The sequence below is a fragment of the Cynocephalus volans genome, chromosome 4, assembly GCF_027409185.1.
Source record: "Cynocephalus volans isolate mCynVol1 chromosome 4, mCynVol1.pri, whole genome shotgun sequence".
Taxonomy (NCBI): Eukaryota; Metazoa; Chordata; class Mammalia; order Dermoptera; family Cynocephalidae; genus Cynocephalus; species Cynocephalus volans.
This window is the reverse complement of record NC_084463.1, coordinates 46,992,771-47,009,792: the sequence shown is the minus strand read 5'-3', so window position 1 is coordinate 47,009,792 and position 17,022 is coordinate 46,992,771. Positions and strand designations below refer to the sequence as shown.

The following is a 17,022-nucleotide window of genomic DNA, read 5'->3' as shown; positions in this document are numbered from 1 at the left end:
TAAAATATCATTTAAAACAACCCAAAAGCAGAGTATTTAGGTGTAAAGACTATAAAACAATCAAAATTTTTATGTTAAAAACTAGAACACTGATTAGATAAATTAAAGGCCTAAATATGCAGAAAACAACAAATGAAATAAATGAAACAAATTCCATGACAAATAGAGCCAGGGAAAGGCCATGAAGAGAGGGTATTCATGCACAAATGCCTGGTAACAAAAATTGTGAAAAAAGACCAGAAAACCACAACCTTGCACAGAGGCATCTGTAAACTTACAGTAAAATTACTTCTGTGAGAACATCTGCCCAGCAACTCTCTGTCCACTCTCACAAGGGCATCACTCTGGTTATTGATCCTTCTAGCCAAGAAAGATTATTCCAAAACAATTATGTAATCCTCCATCATTTTTTCTTTAAATATCTTTGTCATCCTTTACCTTCCTGAATATGCACATAGTTTATTATGGCACAAATATTTGCATTGCAATGCCCATTCCCAATAAAAAAACCAATGTTCTTTCAGAGACCCTCTCTGTTTGTTATTAGTTTAACACAGACATAGGCCCACACAAATATGACCAACTGATTTTTAACCAAGTTGCAAAAGCAATTTAATGCAGGAAAGACCTTTTTCAACCAATTCCTGATGCAATTGGTCATCCACAGTCAGAGAAAGTGAACTTTAAGGCTCACACTTTATACAAAAAGGATTCAAGAGGGATCAAACTAAAATTTTTGGAAAAAATACAATAAAATTGTTGGGACTTAGGGCTGGGCAAAGAGTTCTTAGATTTGATACCAAAACAAAAGGGGGTGGGGTGGTGAATTGAATGTCATCAAAATTAAAAACTTTTGCTCTGTGACTGACCCCATTAAGAGGATCACAGAAAAGCTATAGAATGGGAGAACATATTTGCAAACCACATGTCTTGTTGAGGACTTGTATTTACATGAATAGAGAACACTCAGATTCTGACACTAAAATGCATAAGCAACACAATTAGAAAATAGGCAAAATACATGTCCATCATTGCACTGAAGAAGATATATCAGTGGCAAATAAGCACATGAAAAACATTCAACATCATTAGCCATTATGAAAAGGCAAACTAAAACACCATGGGAGATCACTACATACCTACAAGAATATCTAAAATACAAAATAGTGCCAACACTAAATGTGGGTAAGGATGCAGAGAAACTGGTCATTCAGACATTGATGGTGGGAATGAAAAATGGCATGGCCACATTGGAAAACATTTGGGCAGTTTCCTATAAAACCAAACATGCAGTTACCATATGAACCAGCAATAGCACTCTCAGGCAGCTCAGGCTGCTATAACAAAATAGCAGAGGCTGGGTGGCTTAACCAACAGAAATGTATTTCTTACAGTTCTGGAGGTTGGAAGTCCAAGATTAAGGTGCTAGCTGGGTTCAGTTCCTGGTGTAATCCATCTTCCTGGTTGGCTGACAGTCCTCTTCTCGCTATGCCTTCACATCGTGGAGAGCAAGATAGATCTAATGTCTCTTACTCTTCTTATATGGGCACTAATCCCATTATAGGGGTCCCACCCTCATGAACTCACCTAAATCTAATTACTTCTGAATGATGCAATCTTCAAATACCTATAAGATTGGGGGTTAGGGCTACAACATATAAATTTTGGGAGGAAACAGAAACATTCAGTGTATAAAAAGCACACTCAATCATTGATCTCAGAGAATGAAAACTCATGTTCACACAAAAGTCCATACATGATTATTCACAGCAACTTTAACTGGAACCTGGAAACAACCCAGATGTCCTTCAATGTTTGCATGGTTAAACACACACTGGTACCTCCATTCGGTGGAATAACTATGCAGCCATAAAATGTGCAAACTATGGATACACTCACCCTCAATGAGTATCAATTATGCTGAGTGAGAAGGCTAATCTCAGAAGGTCATACGTGAGCACTGTTTGATCCCATTAATAGAACATTCTCAAACTAACAAAATTATATAGATGGAAAATAGTTTTGAGGTTGCTAGCAGGAATATTCACCCCCTTTGCCCTCAATCAGGTGTGCTTTGGGCACTTTTACAATCCTTCTGAGTAGCTCAAGGGCTGGCACAGTCTTTTTTTTTTTTTTTTCCTCTAAAGTCTACTTGATGAGGAGCTTCTGTGCCCTTGGTGGGGTGTCTGCCATTCCACACTGTCCATCCCATGTGTAACATCTGTCACATGTCTGCCTTATAACTTATCGGGTGTCTCTTCCCTTAGGAATTTGCCACTGTTCCCCACTTGTTAGACAAAATACTCTGAGTGATGCCACAGCAACCTGAGTAAAGTATCTCCTTGTGATATTGTGAAATGTGTTTGGAGTTCATTCCCATCTCCTGGCATACAACTCCTAAAATCCTTGGAATCTCCAAAGTGATGAGTGTCTTTTTGTGCACTAATGACTTGACTGAAGGCTGAGAGCCCATAGCAAGTTTCAGGATGGGGGTTGTTACTTTCACTCCCACCTTCCAACCTCCAGGGAGGAGAGAGGGGCTGAAGGGTAAGTTGATCACTGATGGCCAATGATTTAATCAATTATGCCTTCATAAAAACTCAAAAGGACTGGGTTGGAGAGCTTTCAGCTAGCTGAACATGTGAGGGTTCCCGGAGCTGTGCACTCATGGAGAGCAAGAAAGCTTGGTGCCTCTTCCCCCATATCTCACCCTATGGATCTCATTATCAGTATCCTTTGCGATGTCCTTTAAAATGAACTGGTAAATGTAAGTGTTTCCCTGAATTTTATGAGCCTCTTTAGTAAATTAACCAACCCTCCCAAGGGGGCTCTGTGAATCTTGATTTATAGCCAGTCAGTCCAAAGCACAGGCAAAACAAACTGGTGCTTGCAATTGACATTGGAAATGGGGCAGTTTTGAGGACTAAGCCCTCAACCTGTAGCCTCTGATGCTATCTGGAGGTAGATAGTGTCAGCATTGAGTTGAATTACAGGACACCAGCTGGTATCCTCTGCAGAATTAGTTGCCTACATGGTGTTTGGGGAGAAATCACCACACACCTGCTGTCACAGCCTGTTCTGAGAGTACACTGAGTGCAACTGAGTTTGTTTCTTTACACACCTGAATAAAGAACATCCCTCATTCTGATGTGCTAATGTGCCTTGAATTTTCCATTTTTGGAGAAAAGTCCTTTTTTACCCAATTCTCTTTGTTCACATTGAAAGAATGACTGTTAAGTCTGGAAGCCTGAGGATATTGCCAAGCTCTCTGCAACAGTGTCCATCACAGAACTGGACAAGCCAGCCAGGCCTATGAGGTAATCTTTCCTGCAAGGTGGTTATTCTACCTGTCCATACATGCTTCCTCCCTGCTCAGTGGTGACTTGGAATTGGGAACCTACTGTAGGTACTGAAACCAAGAAAAAATCATCCTGAACACCCCCACTAATCACTACTACATTTTGTCAAATCCACAGTATAGCAACAAGTGTGAACAGGTGAGTGCTGCCACCCCGCAGGAGGGAGATGACAACACAAGAAAAAAAAAGTGCTCTGTGTCCTGATGACCAGTGGCTGTGGTCAAACACACAGAGGCTGTTACAGAACAAGAGTAAGTCCACCTGCCCTGTGCACAGCTAAGGCAATCACTGAACACCAAGATTTGCAGGCAAGAAAGCATAGGTTTTTACTGTAGGGCCATAAAACCCTCACTCCAGGGGGGTCCTGCCCTGTATCCAGAGACTAAGAAGGATCTGAACAAACAGGCCTTGCTAAGTCCCCCCAGGTTATTACCATAGGTCAGACCCCTTGTCCAATCATACATGTGCATGACTGTCTATGCTTCATCAAACCCAAGCATAAAAATAGATGTCCCCATTTCTTTTGGTCTTGATTTCTGAGGCCTCCATTGGCATGTGAAACTTGTAACAATTTATTATGCTTTTCTCTTGTCAATCTGTCTGTGCTATGGGGCATCAGCCATGAATCTTGCAATGGATGAAGAAAAGACACTCCTTCCCTCCCCTACATCAGCACTGTGGGGAAATGAGTAAATGGTGCTTTAGTGATTGTTGGGTGGCCACACATTGGCTCTCAACCAACTGCAATGCAAGAGAGAGGTAAAGGCAGTGTTTGGGAGACTTCAAGGGGGATGGTTATTTCAAGTTTGGAGATGTCCTGGTTCAGGAAGATCCAAGGGCACGTGTCCAGTATTTGGACACAGTGGTCTGCAGATGGGGAAACAGGCAAGCTGGATTTAGCATGTGGCACTCACTGAATCTCTGAGATTGGTTTGGAACCAAGAGGATAGAGTCTGCTACATACCCCCTCCAGCCCTCCAAGAATGCAGTTGTGGTCAAGCAAGTCAGGCTTGTTGCTGGTGACTCCCAAAGAGAATGCACCCTCCACACCAGGAAGCAGCTCAGTAAGAGGGTGTTCAGAAGAAAGGACTACACTGCTTCGGCTCTGGTTGGGCACTTTCAAAGAACACTTAAGCAGATTCCTTCTGGGTTTGATGCTCTCAGAAAATGGGACAATTCTGTGATTGGGTGTCTCAATAAATTTTACCCGCTGGTAGAGTGACTTAAACCTGGTGAAGAGTCAGTAGTGACGCACTTTAGGCAAGAGGGGGTTTGGCCTTATTTCCATCTGTGCTGAGACATAATATGAGGTGGCCTGGTTTTGTCTGAGAGGGACCTCATCTGAGGCTGATGTCCTGCAAGACAGTTTATGTCCAAGAGAAGGACATCCCTGCCAACTTCCAGATGTCCCAGGCTGTGCTCTGGTCTCAAATTTCCTTTCTCTTGTCCAAGGAAAAAAACATAAGGGCAAGATGACTGGGTGAGAAAGAACCTGAGGCAGCCTTTCTTAAGGTGACAGTGCACTTACCCCACAGCCCAGTAATTCCATATATGTGGGGAGGGCCCTCTTCTCCCCTGCTGCCTTCAAGCAACTTCATACGAAGGGCACAGCTGTGGTTTCTGCCAGCTCCTGCTCCATGTGCTCAGCAGCTCCAGCCTGGAAGCACCTGGGATTCAAAATGGTAAGAGCATTTTTTTTCTTTCTCTCATCATGGCTTCTCCTGCCTTCATGCACTCCGTAGGTCCCTCCTCTTCTTTCCCTGAGCTCTAGTGGCTCCAGCTTGGCTGCTGTTGCTTTTTAACCATTGTAAATTGGTTGATTTTGCGGGGAGAGTGATGCTAGAGACTGTCTATTCTGCCATCGTGACCAGAAGCCCCAGCTACAAACTTTAGAAAAAATGAACTTCTCCACATGAGACAGTTTGGTAAAAATGGTAATAAAATTTACATTTACTGGTTGAGTAGAAAAAAGTATGTAGAGCAATATGTTACAATTAATATACTTAACAAGATATAAAGAGGCTAGTTTGGCATTTAATCTAATAAATCCAGATGTAAGTCAAAATATTTATTACGCTAAGTGAACGTATTGACTAACATTAATGCCAGGTTACACTAAGTAAAATTTGTTAAGAATACTTATATGCATAAACCCTACATACTTGAGTGGGGTGTTCTGTGCACTGTAGTATGTATAGCAGCATCCCTGCCCTCTAGTCACTAGATAGAGTAGCACCTCTATTTATCACAACCAATAATGTCTCCAGACATAGCCAATTGTCTCCTGGCAGAGAATATCACCACTTAAACATTGATAGTCAAATATTTTTTAAAATTACTTTTGATAGTATTTTAACCTATTTGAAAATTTACACATGTATTATATAAGCTGATAGTTTTCCCTTCATTTCAAATTCTTGGATATATAAGGAACTTGGAAGATTTGTTGAAAATGTTGACATATTAAAGATATTTATAAACATTTACTTTATTCTCAGCATTCAGTAAGGTGCTTCCTAATAAGTTGTTCCCAATTTTTAGCACTGTAACTCCCCATGCTTTTTTTGATTTTTCCATCAACTGATTTCAGAATAAAAGGTGGCAAACACAGGTCACTCTCCCATGTGAATCTTCTCATCTGCAAGAACTGGTAACTTCTCTTGGGAAGTCCTTAGAGTCAATTAGCTACAGTTGGCTGGTTGTCTTCTAATGCAAACAGGTCACACATACAATGGCTCATCAGAGTAAATGTTTATTTCTCACTCATATGAAGTACAAATGGAAGGTTTGGGAATAAAGGTGGGAAGACTCCTGCCTTCTACAATCAATTCCTTCTGTCTTAAATCATAGTGGCATTCTCCCACCTGGGCCTCTCAAGACCACCGTGAGGGTCATGTGCACTTTGGTCCCAGAGGGCATAAGAAACCAGAAAGAACTGCATGGACCTTTTCCTGTTGCCAGCCCTGAAAGTAATGTTCATCACTTGTGTCCCTATTCCTCTGGATAGAGCTCAGTTACATAGTCATGCACACAATAAGAAGAGGCTGAATATGCATGCTAAGTGTGAAAAAGAAAGGAGAGTATTTGTGCATAATACATAGCTAGTCTCTGCCATACAGGATATCGCCAATGTGAGTTCTCAGATGTCTGCTGAGGTGTGACTTCTGACAGAAGAGGCTTCCACACTTGTTAGTCAGCCTTCCACATTCACAAAATTTACATCCAAGAATTCAACCAACTGCTGATTTAAAATGTGTGAAAACAGATAAAAAAATACTATAATAAAAATTATACAAATAACACACCCTAAGAACTACTCATACTTTTTGCATTTTATTCAGTATTATAAGTAAACTAGACATGTTAATTAAACAGCACAATGTTACAAAAATACTATGCCACATTATATAAGACTTAAGCATTCACAGCCTTTGGCATGACGGAGAAGTCCTGGAACCCATCCCCTGTGGTAACCAAAAAGCAGCTGTACATTTATAGGCCATCACTTTTGTTTGTCTTCTCTGATGCTTACTCAGGTGTGATTTGTAGGGAAAAGTATTTTCACATACATTAAATCCATTGGTCTTTTCCTATGTGAATTTTCTCATGTCTACTGACATGTGACTTGCGGTATAAGATTTTCTACATGTGTTACATTCATATGACTTCTCACCTATGTGAATTCTCTGATGTGTACTGAGGTTTGACTTACAGTGAAAGGTATTTCCACACTCACATTCATTTCTTATCTGTGAATTTTCTTATGTCTATTAAGATGTGATTTATAGTAGAAAAATTTTCTACATTCCTTACATTCATATGGTTTCTCACCTGTGTGAGTTCTCTGATGTACACTGAGATTTGACTTACAGGGAAAGGTTTTTCCACACTCATTACATTCATAGCGACTTTCTTCAGTGTGAATTCTCTTATGTCTATTGAGATGTGATTTATAGAAAAAAGATTTACTACATTCCTTACAGTCATATGGTTTCTCACCTGTGTGGATTCTCCGATGTGTACTGAGGATTGACTTCCGGTGAAAGGCTTTTCCACACTCATTACATTCATAGGGCTTCTCCCCTGTATGGATTCTCTGATGTGTACTGAGGATTGACTTATGGTGAAAGGTTTTTCCGCATTCATTACATTCATAGGGCTTCTCCCCTGTATGAATTCTCTGATGTATACTAAGGACTGACTTCAGGGGAAAGGTTTTTCCACACTCACTACATTCATAAGGCTTCTCATTTATGTGAATTACCTGATGCATACTGAGGATTGACTTCTGGTAAAAGGTTTTTCCACACTCATTGCATTTATAGGGCCTTTCACCTGTGTGAATTCTCTGATGCCTGCTGAGGTGTGACTTATAGTAAAAGGTTTTTCCACACTCACTACATTTATAGGGCCTTTCCCCTGTGTGAATTCTCTGATGCTTGCTGAGGTCTGACTTCCGGTGAAAGGCTTTTCCACACTCATTACATTCATAGAGCTTCCCCCTTGTATGAATTCTCTGATGTATACTAAGGACTGACTTCAGGGGAAAGGTTTTTCCACACTCACTACATTCATAAGGCTTCTCATTTATGTGAATTACCTGATGCATACTGAGGATTGACTTCTGGTGAAAGGTTTTTCCGCACTCATTGCATTTATAGGGGCTTTCACCTGAGTGAATTCTCTTATGTCTATTGAGATGTGATTTATAGAAGTAAGATTTTCTACATTCCTTACATTCATACAGTTTCTCACCTGTGTGAGTTCTCTGATGTGCACAGAGGTTTGACTTACAGGGAAAGGTTTTTCCACACTCATTACATTCATAGCGACTTTCTTCAGTGTGAATTCTCTTATGTCTATTGAGATGTGATTTGTAGAAGAAAGATTTACTACATACCTTACATTCATATGGTTTCTCACCTGTGTGGATTCTCCGATGTGTACTGAGGATTGACTTCCGGTGAAAGGCTTTTCCACACTCATTACATTCATAGGGCTTCTCCCCTGTATGGATTCTCTGATGTGTACTGAGGATTGACTTATGGTGAAAGGTTTTTCCGCATTCATTACATTCATAGGGCTTCTCCCCTGTATGAATTCTCTGATGTATACTAAGGACTGACTTCAGGGGAAAGGTTTTTCCACACTCATTACATTCATAAGGCTTCTCCTTTGTGTGAATTACCTGATGCATGCTAAGGTTTGACTTCTGGTAAAAGGTTTTTCCACACTCATTGCATTTATAGGGCCTTTCACCTGTGTGAATTCTCTGATGCCTGCTGAGGTGTGACTTATAGTAAAAGGTTTTTCCACACTCACTACATTTATAGGGCCTTTCCCCTGTGTGAATTCTCTGATGCTTGCTGAGGTCTGACTTCCGGTGAAAGGTTTTTCCACACTCATTACATTCATAGCGACTTTCTTCAGTGTGAATTCTCTTAGGTCTATTGAGGTGTGATTTGTAGAAAAAAGATTTACCACGTTCCTTACAGTCATATGGTTTCTCACCTGTGTGGATTCTCTGATGTGTACTGAGGACTGACTTCCGCTGAAAGGCTTTTCCACACTCATTACATTCATAGGGCTTCTCCCCTGTATGAATTCTCTGATGTATACTAAGGATTGACTTCAGGAGAAAGGTTTTTCCACACTCATTACATTCATAAGGCTTCTCCTTTGTGTGAATTACCTGATGCATGCTAAGGTTTGACTTCTGGTAAAAGGTTTTTCCACACTCATTGCATTTATAGGGCCTTTCACCTGTGTGAATTCTTTGATGCCTGCTGAGGTGTGACTTATAGTAAAAGGTTTTTCCACACTCACTACATTTATAGGGCCTTTCCCCTGTGTGAATTCTCTGATGCTTGCTGAGGTCTGACTTCCGGTGAAAGGCTTTTCCACACTCATTACATTCATAGACCTTCCCCCTTATATGAATTCTCTGATGTATACTAAGGACTGACTTCAGGGAAAAGGCTTTTCCACACTGATTACACTCATAGGGCTTCTCATTTGTGTGAATTACCTGATGCATACTGAGGATTGACTTCTGGTGAAAGGTTTTTCCGCACTCATTGCATTTATAGGGGCTTTCACCTGAGTGAATTCTCTTATGTCTATTGAGATGTGATTTATAGAAGTAAGATTTTCTACATTCCTTACATTCATACAGTTTCTCACCTGTGTGAGTTCTCTGATGTGCACAGAGGTTTGACTTACAAGGAAAGGTTGTTCCACACTCATTACATTCATAGCGACTTTCTTCAGTGTGAATTCTCTTATGTCTATTGAGGTGTGATTTGTAGAAGAAAGATTTACTACATACCTTACATTCATATGGTTTCTCACCTGTGTGGATTCTCCGATGTGTACTGAGGATTGACTTCCGGTGAAAGGCTTTTCCACACTCATTACATTCATAGGGCTTCTCCCCTGTATGGATTCTCTGATGTGTACTGAGGATTGACTTATGGTGAAAGGTTTTTCCGCATTCATTACATTCATAGGGCTTCTCCCCTGTATGAATTCTCTGATGTATACTAAGGACTGACTTCAGGGGAAAGGTTTTTCCACACTCATTACATTCATAAGGCTTCTCCTTTGTGTGAATTACCTGATGCATGCTAAGGTTTGACTTCTGGTAAAAGGTTTTTCCACACTCATTGCATTTATAGGGCCTTTCACCTGTGTGAATTCTCTGATGCCTGCTGAGGTGTGACTTATAGTAAAAGGTTTTTCCACACTCACTACATTTATAGGGCCTTTCCCCTGTGTGAATTCTCTGATGCTTGCTGAGGTCTGACTTCCGGTGAAAGGCTTTTCCACACTCATTACATTCATAGGACCTCTCCCCTGCATAAATTCTCTTATGTGTATGGTGGGCTGAGTTGTAGGAAAAAGATTTCCTACATTCATTACATTCATATGGTTTGGCACCTGTGTAAGTTCTCTGACGACTTCTGAAGAGTGAGTTCTGGTGAAAAGTTTTTCCACAGTCATTACATGTATAAAGCTTCTCCCCTGTATGTGTCCATTTGTGGACTGTAAGAGATAACTTCTTCATGAAGGATTTATCATATTCTTTACATTTGTAGGATTTTTCTGCTGTGTGTATTTGCTGATGTTTAGTGAGTTCAGACTTTTTATAGAATACTTTCCCACATACATCACATTGAAATGTTTTCCTCAATACCTGAGTTATCTCTTGGTCAAGGAGAGCTGAGTTATAAAAGGCTTTCCCACATTCATTGTATTTACAGGTAGTTTCTCCCAAATGAAGCTTCTTATGTGCCAATAATATTGGCTCTGTGTTGAAGGCTTTCCCTGGTTTACTATATTCAAAAGGGTACTGCCCAACTTGAATCTTGTTATTCTGACTAAGATGCTCACAGTGTGTGTGGGATTTCCCAGTTTTATTTTGGTCATCAGGTGTCTCTCCAGCATGCGTCTTATCAGGATTTCTAGGAGGAAGTGCATACTTACATACATTAAACTTCTCAATGTTAATTTCTGAAGAGTTTTCACTGTTTATAATCAGATTTGAAGTACAGTTTGAGCTCAAATTAAATGTTTTTTCCAACTTAACTCTCTCCTCAGTTGATGTTTTCCTGTCGGTGATTAAAACTTGCCACAAGTATTTACTGTGATTTTCTTGACTTTTCTCAATTTGATTATTGACTATATGGAGATCTAAAATGAGAAAAAAATCCATACCCATAAACCAACATAAGCATTGTCTATGAATGCACATGCAAAGATAAAAATGTTTCTTCCTATCCTAAAAATTTTTTAAATGAGTATTAGTTTTATAGGTTATATTAATATGTTTTCTAATGTTTAGTCATCTTTTCCTTTGCTTCTTTATTCATTTTTTATTCGCAAGAAAATATTTAGTAAAAATGTTCACCCACTGCTTAGTTGTAGTTTTCAAACAAGTGCTTATCATCAGCCAACTGTTTGCCCTGTTCTTTTTTATTTGCTTTATTCTTACAGCAACAGTGGGTGTCTTGTACTGCTTTTATTATTCCTATTGCACTCTGAAGGTGGCAAGGTTTTCTTGGATTATCTTCTTTAAGGTTCAGGAGCAAGCCAATTCTTTGTCCCTTAAATAAGGAATATGGTTTAGCTTCAGGATACTGCACCTACGTTTGTTTAGTGTTCACTCTTCTTTTGGAAAGAGCTATAAGCATATGGGGAGATTTCAAATTTTAAAAAATTCCCCACATTAGAAGAAGACAGCTTCATAAAAATTACTCATTTAAACTCATTTCCTATGCTCCTCAGAAATCTCCAGTCTTCCACCATCGGCAACCCCTTTTGGCTCGTCTAAAAGTTTTGGTTCTGCAACACAGGCTTTCTCTACCATTGTTGCAAAATGCAATTCTACCCCGCCTAAGATTAACTGGCACCCCCCTCCCCAATTTCTGTTGCACACACTTATCCTTTATAATTCACTGCTTCTGAAAGCATTTGTTCTATACATTGGAGTTTCATGTGTCTCCTAATTTCATAGAAAATAATGTCTTCGGCACATATTTTATTTCCTTTGTTGTTTTAAAATGATTTTAACAAGGAGAGAAAAATGCTAGTTTCAAACTACTCCCCAAAAGAAGTCTGAGCCCTCAACATAAAACTTTTGGTTCACTTGAACCTGGAACCAAGAATCTCCAGGTTCTCCTCCCAAGTCCATGACTAACACTTTCTAGGCTCCTATGCTGGGTCTGCCTTAGCTTTATAATTTCTGATATGGCAGTACACAAGGCTCACCTCTAGAACTTTTTTCTTTTTCTTATCTACTCCCTAGGTGACTTCCTCTATAAGCATGACTTTTAAAATCAGCTTCAAGCCACTGATTTACAAGTGTGTACCTCCAAGAATGATGTCCACTCTCAAATTGACATTTTATATTCATCTATATATTATATGTCAAATTTTTGAAAACAGTTAAGTCAAACTGACAGTATGTAAAAGTTAAGCACTCAATAATCTTCCTTCTCCTAACATATTTTCTAAACCTCCCACTCTGGTTCAATATTCCTCATGATTCTAATATAACTACTTAACATACATACACACACACACATTTCTCTCTCATCAGAATGTAAACTGTATGAAAGAGGGATGTTATTTTGATAATTTTTGTTGTAAATACAACTATACAATAAAAAGTGCTTAAAATGTCCTCAAGATGTGGTTAAAAAATAAGTGTATGAATAAATGTCTGTGCTATAGTTCAAGTACCACCCCTCACCCCTGAAGTTCATATTGAAGCTTCGTCATCATTGTGACAGTGCTGAGTGTGAAAAATCCAACTGTGGTATTTGAAAGGTGAGGCCTTTGTGAGGTGATTAAATAGTAAGGGCTCTGCCCCCATAAGAGGATTAATATATGGACTAATAAAAGCCCATGGATTAATGGGCTTGTGGTTTAATGGGGATTATCAGGTATTAGACTGGTGGCTTTATAAGAAGAGAAAGAAAGCATGTGAACATGCTTTTGTCACTGTCACCTTGTGATATTCTGTACCAACCCTATAATCTACTGAGAGTCCCTACCCATTGGAAGGTCCTCAATAGATGCAAATCCTCTATTTTGGACTTCTGGGGCTACAGAATTGTAAGGAATATTTTTTCCCTTATAAATTACCTCATTTCAAGTATTCAGTTTTAAGTGAAAAAACATGAATACAGTCTGGATTTAAATACTCATGAGAATGGAGAAAAATAGAGCAAACAAAAATATTGAGAAAGTGATCAGCAAAGAGAAATGTCTAAGAGGAGAAATGTAGGGATTAAATTATGGAAAGTATTAAAAAAATCAGAAAAATAAAAGGTAGGGGTACAGATGTGAGAACCCTCTTAGGAGGTTATACAATTGATTTGTTTAAGCCACACAGATCAGATGTTTTCAGGTCTGAAAAATAGCAAAAATATGGGCAAAAACAGCAAAGGGCTTTGCTCTTCCCAGCCTGTGCCCCGTATGCACTGACCTTGTAGGCTCTGGTTTGGGGCATTTTCTACCATCCATGCCTCTGCTTCTTGCTCTGATTTGAAGATCACATTGGGTTTGGTAATGTAGCATCCTGTTAATAAGATATACCACAGGAGTTTGCAAAACTGCTAAGTCAGGTTTTTAGAAGAATGAGAAGAGCTCAACTTTCAAAACTGTGCAGTAAAGGAGCCAATTTTAAGCATTCATTAGGGAGGGATGACTCTCACCTTCTCAATTAAACAGAAACTTACATAGCACTGAACCTTATAAAGGGTATAAATACAGATATTTCTGTATTTACCAACAAAGAAGAAAGTGTTGCTCCTGGAACTTACTGTGGAGTTCCACTCACCCAACAATACCAGGTTGCTGTAGGTCTCTAGCATCACATCCCTGTACAAAGTTCTCTGAGCATCATCCAGTTCCTGCCACTCTTCCCAGGTGAAGTCCACAGCCACATCCTCAAATGACACCAACCCCTGGAATGGCACATTTTGCTCAACTCAAGTCATCAGCCATTGATCACAAAACAGAAATCTTGGAGTTCACAATTCTCTGTGTGTGTGTCATATGTATTTTACATTAGATGCAGCTTCTTTGTACTTCATATGGTGGAAGAAATAAAAAATAACAGCAGTAATATTCTGCCACTGTTACAATTTGTTAATTGCAAAAAGAAAAAAAACACTATTACAAAACTTACCACAATCCTTGTTGCTATGGATAAAAGTATGAACAAAATTCTGCTTCTCCAAAGAAGCTTAGCATAAGGTATTTTACATACCTGGAATAATGTGTCAGAAGAATTAATTTAGACCCAAGATCAATACAAACTAGGGTTAGAAAGAATGAGAAAAAACAGAACTATTTTGTTTTCAGTTTGCACTCCACTGAAATACCAAAGATGTTTACCTCTTCTATGCAAACCACGTGTTCTCATGAGTATGAGAAAAGAACAAAGGTTCAGTTGCAAGAGCACAAACAACACACACCACATGACTGGTACTACTGATGAGATAACCACAATTTGACCTTAATGAAATGGCAAAAAAAGTTATGCACTCATTGTTGATTTTTAATTACTTATAAATTAAAAGCATGTAATAAACATCTCCAAATTTTCTTCCTACATGCAAAAAGATTGCTTGTGTTTACCCAGGGAGCATACTGCCACTTCTCCAGCCACACAGTGTAAATAATGAGTTCCTGTAAGAACAGGTAAGTTACATGTACAGATTTACATTTTTATAGTCATCCTCTAGAAAGAGAGTGGAGAAGGTGCTGAAGGGAGAGTCAGAGATGAAGAAAACAGGGTAAAAGATGACCATCTATATCAGGACCCAGAGCAGTAAGCACACAAAATATGAAACTAACCCTTTAAAAGAGAAAAAGTAAAAGTAAAAGCAGAAACAGAATGTGGTCTTAATTTGCTGTATAGGGAATAAAAATAATTGTTTTACAACCAGTCTATCTAAAGGAGTGCAGCTTGTTAGGTACTGGCAACATACAGTAAAATTTGGAAAATGGAATAATATAATTGGAAAAAGTAACACACACTTGGACTCATTATATTTGAAATATCTATAGAAAGGCCCAAATGGCAATTGAATATATAATTCCAGAGAGATCTAAGCTGAAGATAAAAATTTGGGAAGTATCAGAATTTCAATTGTACCTTTGGTTATCAGAGTTAATAAACTTATCAGATTGAACAATACTACTACTAATAAAAAAAAAAGCAGAAGCACAGAACCTGTGAAAACACTAATATTTAAAGATAGTAAGAGAGAAATAGACTGTGAAGACCAGAAAAGAATTTTCTGAGTTTATTCTATGAAAACAGGAAAGCTCAGTATTAAGAAGACTACCAATATAATTCATAACTTTCATAGTTATATGAAGGAAAATTCTTTGATCATCTACATAGACATTAAGAAGATGATTTTAGAAATACATTTCAGGTTTCTATTTCTGCACATAAAAAGCCTGAAAATCATCACTTGATCAAAACAATTATAATGCTGAAGAGACTGAAAGATCAATATCTCTTCTTGGAACTGTAAGAGAGAAAAGGACACAGGTCAGACCACTGCCCACAAGATTAGAGACAGGTAAACATACAGTGTTGTAGCTTATAGGTGCAGAGACTTACTACTGGAAACAGTCATACGAGCCAGTGTCAGAGCAGGAAAATCTGAACTGTGATTGAAAAATTGCTCAGGACTCAGTGTAGACATCTCTGAGGGTTAAAAACTCCAGGAGGACCCAGTCATAGGCAGATGTATTAGTCCATTTGCATTGTTTATAACAAAATACTTGAAACTGTCTCTTTTATAAAGAAAAATGAAATTTATTGCTAAAGTTTCTGAGGCTGGGGAGTCCAAAGTCCTTCTGGTGGTGGTGACAGTGAAAATTGTCCCACACTGCAAGATGGTGGAAGCAGAGCAGGGAGAGTGAGTGAGTGATGGAGGGAGAGAGGGAGACTATAGAACATTTCTGCTACGGTCTGAACGTTGTACCTCCTCCCCTCACATCAACATGTTGAAACCTAATTTCCAATGCACTAGATTTAAGAAGTGGGCCCTTGGGCAGGATGCTAAGATGATCAAAAAGGGAATTAAAAAAAAATCTAAATAATTAGCTTAGGGCTCAAATGTATGATGTAGGCAGCATTCAACAAAGAATGGACATTGTAAGCAGAGAGACAAAAATTATGTACAACAAACAATCAAACCAAAACCAAAATCACAGATCAAAAATACTGTAACAGAAAGGAAGAGTGTCTTTGATGGGATTATGAATAGACTGAACACAGCTTAGAAAAAAATCTCAGATTAAGGATACATCAATAGAAACTCCAAAAACTAATAACCAAAGGGAAAAAAGATGGAAAGGTAGAGAACATAATATCCAAGGACTGCGGCAAAACTTCAAAAGATGTACGAGTAATGAGAATACCAGAAAAGGGGGGGGGGAGAGAAAGAGAGAGAGAGAAACCAGAAGAACGTTTGAAACAACAATGTCTGAGAACTTCCACAAATGACGGTCAGACACTAAATCAATGATTTAGGAAGCTCAGAGAACACCGAGCATGGTAAGTACCAATTTTCTACACCTAGGCATATCATTTTCAAGCTACACAAAATCAAAGATAAAAGTCTGAAAGAAGCCAGAGTCGGGTAAAACCATCTTACGTATAGAGAAACAAAGATAAGAATTACACCCAACATCTGCTCAGAAACAATGCAAGCAAGAAGAGTGGAGTAAAATATTCAAAGTGTTGAGAGAAACTCACCAACCTAGAGTTCTGTACCCTGTGACATCATCCTTCAAAAGTGAAGGAGAAATAAAGATTTTCTAATGCAAACAAATATTAAGGAAATTTGTTGCCAGTATAACTGTCTTGCAAAAAATGTTAAAAGAATTTCTTTCAGAGAAGAAAAAATATATAGGTTAGAAAACTGGATCTATATAAAGAAAGGAGGAGCATAAAAGAACAAATAAGTAAGGCTAAGAAAAACTTGCTATTTTTCTTAATTGATCCAACTGATAACAGTTTGTATAACACAACTGTATGCAATTATGTATGCTTTAACACACACACACAAACACACATACATAGTTATGTAAGCTTGTACATAAGTAAAATGAAGTGATAATGATACACAGA

General features: G+C 38.7%; 1 protein-coding gene across 5 annotated transcripts in view; it reads right to left on the bottom strand.

Annotated features, from left to right (window-relative positions):
- Positions 1–6,720: 6,720 nt before the first annotated feature.
- LOC134374829 (zinc finger protein 658B-like) overlaps positions 6,721–17,022 on the bottom strand; it is a 61,012-nt gene continuing 50,710 nt past the window's right edge. For 4 of the 5 annotated variants that reach the window (XM_063092845.1, XM_063092846.1, XM_063092848.1 and 1 more), the window contains 3 exons: positions 13,705–13,831; positions 13,351–13,443; positions 6,721–11,051 (listed from right to left, as the gene is read on the bottom strand). In XM_063092845.1, the coding sequence (XP_062948915.1) occupies positions 7,105–11,051; positions 13,351–13,443; positions 13,705–13,831 (4,167 nt within the window). In that variant the 3' untranslated portion in view covers positions 6,721–7,104. The remainder of the gene's footprint in view (positions 11,052–13,350; positions 13,444–13,704; positions 13,832–17,022) is intronic. The other variant, XM_063092847.1, reaches the window with a different exon arrangement.